At 41.7% G+C, this 4,755-nt stretch overlaps 1 protein-coding gene across 1 annotated transcript in view; it reads right to left on the bottom strand.

The window, feature by feature from the left end:
* cunh6orf136 (chromosome unknown C6orf136 homolog) overlaps window positions 1-4,667 on the bottom strand; it is a 10,047-nt gene extending 5,380 nt beyond the window's left edge. The window contains exons 1-5 of the mRNA XM_035681211.1: window positions 3,838-4,667; window positions 2,575-3,255; window positions 925-1,013; window positions 633-833; window positions 258-327 (exon numbers count right to left, since the gene is read on the bottom strand). Coding sequence (XP_035537104.1) covers window positions 258-327; window positions 633-833; window positions 925-1,013; window positions 2,575-3,255; window positions 3,838-3,936 — 1,140 coding nt within the window. The 5' untranslated portion in view covers window positions 3,937-4,667. The remainder of the gene's footprint in view (window positions 1-257; window positions 328-632; window positions 834-924; window positions 1,014-2,574; window positions 3,256-3,837) is intronic.
* Between the last annotated feature and the right edge of the window lie 88 nt (window positions 4,668-4,755).

Below are 4,755 nucleotides of genomic sequence, written 5' to 3'. Positions count from 1 at the left end.
ATCCTGACAGTAAAACATGAGACAGATAATTTGTGAAAAAATCCTCCTAGGGCTAATGATATTTACAAGAATCCACTGGGCCTGAACAATAACAAACAATCAGAGCTGAGAAAGATAGAAAGACGCTTTGGGTTGGTGGCTTGAAAATTGTTGATTGTTGAGTCTTGTGAAATCAGCAATGAACAATCAACTATCTTTCTTGGCTCTGATTGGTTGTTTTCTTTCAGGTGCAGTAGATTCCATTAGGAGTGGCTTACCTTTTCAACTTTATGACAGTGAATGAGTCCGTCCGGTCCAATGTAAAAAGTAGAGAATGCATCATATGCCCTGCAACAGATGACATATGGATTTATTATTTAAATCATTGTGACAAAACCTTCACTCTTAAAAAAATATTTTATACCTAAAATCAAAAATTCCATGTACTGCATATTCAATCATTTGGACCTATGTGTGTAGTGGAGGGAAAAAATAATTTCCGCAGCGGACGTTAAAGCTGCAGTAGGTAACTTATTTGCTGACACTTTCACTATATCCTGAAGTAGTACACGAGACAGATAATCTAAATATGAAAAGTAAATCCTCTTATTCTTCAAAGGCTTTTAATTAAAATTGGATGTACTGTGCATTACCTGTACAGATGAGATTTGTCTTTGCGGTAGAAGCGCAGCAGCAGAGAGAAGAAGGGAAGGCCCCTGATCCTCCAACGAGCCTTAATGGTCCCATCCTCCATGTGTTTGGTGAGCTTCAGCACCTCCAGCCGAACCTTGGCGTAGTAACACAGACACAGGAGGCGCCACAGGGAGAGGGTGAGCTGGTACAGCACGCGGCCCCTACACACAAACAGCAACCGTCAGGTCTCACAGAAAGTGACACAAGACAGTTGTCTGCAATAATGTATTGCCATTAGCCCAAACTGATCACCTCGTCTTGGTATTAATGAGGCCGTTGATGAACTCCATATCATGTGAGTACATGCTGTAATCATGGCTCTTCATGAAGAAATTTGGAAGCTGCAAAACAAAATAAAAAAAGTTTGATATATTCCCTCATATTGAAGTATAGCTTTAGAATGACTTACTAGTTCAGTACTGCAAGCACAAATACAGTCTAAATGATCAGTTTGTGTTGACAAAGTGCCAAAACTGCAGAATGTGCACTACCTATTGACCAGAACTACAAAGCATGTCGTGGCAACTTCCAAGAGCTATGTAACTCTCGGTCAAATGTGGATTGGGACAATTCGAAGTCAGCTGAGGTGAGGGGAAACCTAACCAAGATGAAAAATGGTCCAGCAATGGCCCAGTCGGGATTAGCAAAAAAGGACTGCTAACCAGGACTGTGAAAAACTTGCACGACCATACACGGCATGGCTGTTCCACTGAGCCCTCCCTATGTCCCTATGTTGTTGATGAATCAGGTTTAATATTATTATTATTATTATGCACAGATTTATTCAGCTGCTAATACATGGCTGCAGGGATTCAATGAACTAGAGAAGAAGCTTTTCATACAGTATAAAGCAGCTGTGGACAACAGATTGTAAATATCACTCATTCATTTATAGATCAATGACGACTGCTTTTCTTTGCTATTATAATCACATTAATCATTTCTGATGGTTTAAAAAGGTACACTGTGTAGGATTTAATGGCATCTAGCAGTGAAGTTGCAGATTGCAACCAACTGAATACAGCTCACTGTCCAAGAGAGTAGGAGAAACTACAGCAGCCACAAAACTCGCAGAAAAAGTCAAGAGCTTTATCTAGAGCCAGTGTTTGTTCTGGACTACTGTAGAAACATGGAGAACCGCTAATACTAAAAGGACCCACTAACTATAGATAAAAACGACTCATTCTAAGGTAACAACACAGAGAGACCAAAGAGGACAGAGGAAGTTCAGAAGAACAAAAAAAGAGTGACCGAGCAAAAGGCCTCCAGAAAAGAGTTTTAGTGGTTGGCTAAAGAGAGCTTAGTAAAATAAAAGGCTACAGACAGACGATGAGCTGGCCTTCTTGCTGTTGGACTATTCAGCTTGCTATGTCTTGTGTTGTTGCACTTACTTGATGTTTGGCTGTGTTAGCAGAGTTGTCAACTAGCTAGTTTTTGATTATAAGTAATGGAATCCTAACAAATTACAGCTGTCCATATTTACTAAAGTGGGGACGCCAAATCACAACAAATACCAGATTTTATATAGTGTTGATTTAAACTGAATCATACGGTCCTACAACTGACTGTTAGTGCCACTGTTAAAAGCATCTGAGATTTCTAGAATGAAAAGTAGAACTTCTACAACATTAACATTTTATTCCTCATAAAGTTACAGTCTCCCAAATATGAAAAAAAAAGTTAATAGTGGGCCAAATGCTCTGTCCTACAATGCAATGCCCTTACAAATCAGATTCATACAGAAATTGGAATTGATGGAAAACATTTAAGTACCTGTTAAGTTACAAAACAGAATCTACCATAGTTTTGTTATGTGCTCTTCACTGAGAACATATTACAGCAGTAAATGACCCTGTGCAACTTTACTTCACTGATCCAGACAATGTGCAACAATGTTCTCACCTCTATCCTCAGTCTTTCATACATCATGGCCACTTTCTCCTCCCCTTCATTGTCTCCTTCAGTGTGCCCCCTCCCTGCTCTCTCTGCATAGCTACACAGAGAGATTGGATGCAGCACAGGCAGCTCCACAGGCTTGCTGTTAAGTCCAATATCCTGCCTAGATTTCAGCCCACTGCCAGGTACCGGCTCTGTGCCCGGGCAATGAAAACAATAAAAGTGAGAGCCGTACATGAACGGTGCGGGGCACCTCTCTGCTTCAAACAGGCTTCTGAAACAGCCATGTTCCCTCTTCCCAGCATCACCAGTGTTCTTCTTGCAGCTGTCAACGCTGATGTCATCCTCTCTGCTGCCGTCCACAGTGGTCAACGGGAAGGAGAACTCAGAGGACTTGTGAGGACCCAGAGTGAGGAGCTCTCCTAGTTTACTGTGGCTGGACAGAGGAATCTCCAGCAGGGTGTGGAGGCCATCTGATTCGTCCTGTCGCACCAGCACACACACACTGAGAGACTCCTCCCAGTCCTCCTGTTGGTAACCTCCTCTGTGAGGCTGGCTGGCATGGTGGAACGGGTGGGACAGCACTGGTTGCTTAACATTCTGATATCTCAGGCTGTTGGGGGGTGCCAGGGCCCATGATGCACTGCTCAGGGGGCGTGTCTGACGGATCCACCGCCAGTCAACCGCCTGAAGGAGCAATAAGGACTCGATAAGATTATTACATACAGTACACACTTCATTACAGGGCGGTTAACAATAATAACCAATATCACATTCTGCCAGTGTCGATATCTGCCTCAAAAATCCAGTATGGGTTGGGTTCTAGTTTTAACACACGTAGTTGTATTTGTAATCTTGTCTATACATTGTTTTAAAACATCAACAACAAGTGTAAAATGTGTTTCTGCAATATATATTATATATATAATATAAGTATTTCAAGTAAAACACCAAGCTTCTCTGTTTCATGGCGTCAATTCAAAGTAAAAAAAAGCTGGTGATCTTCTGGGAGAACATTCTCCCACTGCCAAGCAGCCAAATCACTCTTTATAAATATTTGGTTAAAGCTGATATGGGTAATTTTTATAAAAATATTTTGTGTCATATTTGCTGAAACTTTCACTATATCACGTATAGTGAAAGTATATCCACAGATAATTTGTGAAAAATCAGGTTCCTCTGGCTCCTCCTAGTGCTCCTAATGGTGTTTGCAAGAATCCCTCGGGCCTGAAAGATAACAACAAAATGTGTAATGAGAGAGACGATTACCTGACTGAGACTCCAGCTCTGGTTTTTGATGGGTTGCCTTCTGCCATGGCTTCGGACACAACCCACCCAAAAGGCAACACCCCCTCTGCTCACAGCCATTGACCACAGGGGCCGGGAAACCCCAGTCACCAGCTGACCATCACCCACGACACGGAGGACACCGCAAAGACACACAGACTGTATCTTTGAGACCTTAAGACTCTAGATGATTCCTGGCTACAGCAGCAGGGTCTCTACCTTGACAGGCCTGAAGGCAGAGAGGGGCCTGAGATAAGAAGGTGTTCAAATCAAGAAACAAAAAAAACAAAAAAATAAGCCTATTAACTATGTGTGATTGTTAAAAATTATGAAAAAAACAGAGAAACAGAGTAATCTGCTCAAAATGTACACAAATGACTCGTCTTAAACTTTTTGTTGTTACAGAGTTCCCTATTTGGGTTAATAATACAGTTTTGAATATATATGCAATATCCATAAAATATATCACCTAGGAGTTGGCAGATTACTAAATGACATAAGGGTTGGAAACTACTGATTCTGTTATTGCACTGACTATTTCTCAACTAAAATCCTTTCAGAAACATATTTCAGTGTACTGTTTATCTGAAATACGAGATTGTGTGTGACCAGGCAAGCATCCCTGGTTTCCTGCTATGGATGAGTCAAAATGGTAAATGGTAATGGTAAATGGACCTTTCTAGTCTCCCGACCACTCAAAGTGCTTTTACACTACGTGCCACATTCACAAAGCATTCACAAAGCATTCACAGCAGGGAGCAATTTGGGGTTCAGTATCTTGCTCAAGGATACTTTGACATGCAGCGGGAGGAGCCGGGATCGAACCTTCCGATTAGTGGACGACCCGCTGACACAGATTACATTCTCCAACACAAAGCAACGCTGCACACCAATAACACT

This window comes from Morone saxatilis, unplaced genomic scaffold (assembly GCF_004916995.1).
Source record: "Morone saxatilis isolate NCDOM2014 unplaced genomic scaffold, NCSU_SB_2.0 Contig9, whole genome shotgun sequence".
Classification (NCBI taxonomy): domain Eukaryota; kingdom Metazoa; phylum Chordata; class Actinopteri; family Moronidae; genus Morone; species Morone saxatilis.
The sequence above is the reverse complement of the archived record's forward strand: the minus strand, read 5'-3'. Positions and strand labels throughout refer to the sequence as shown.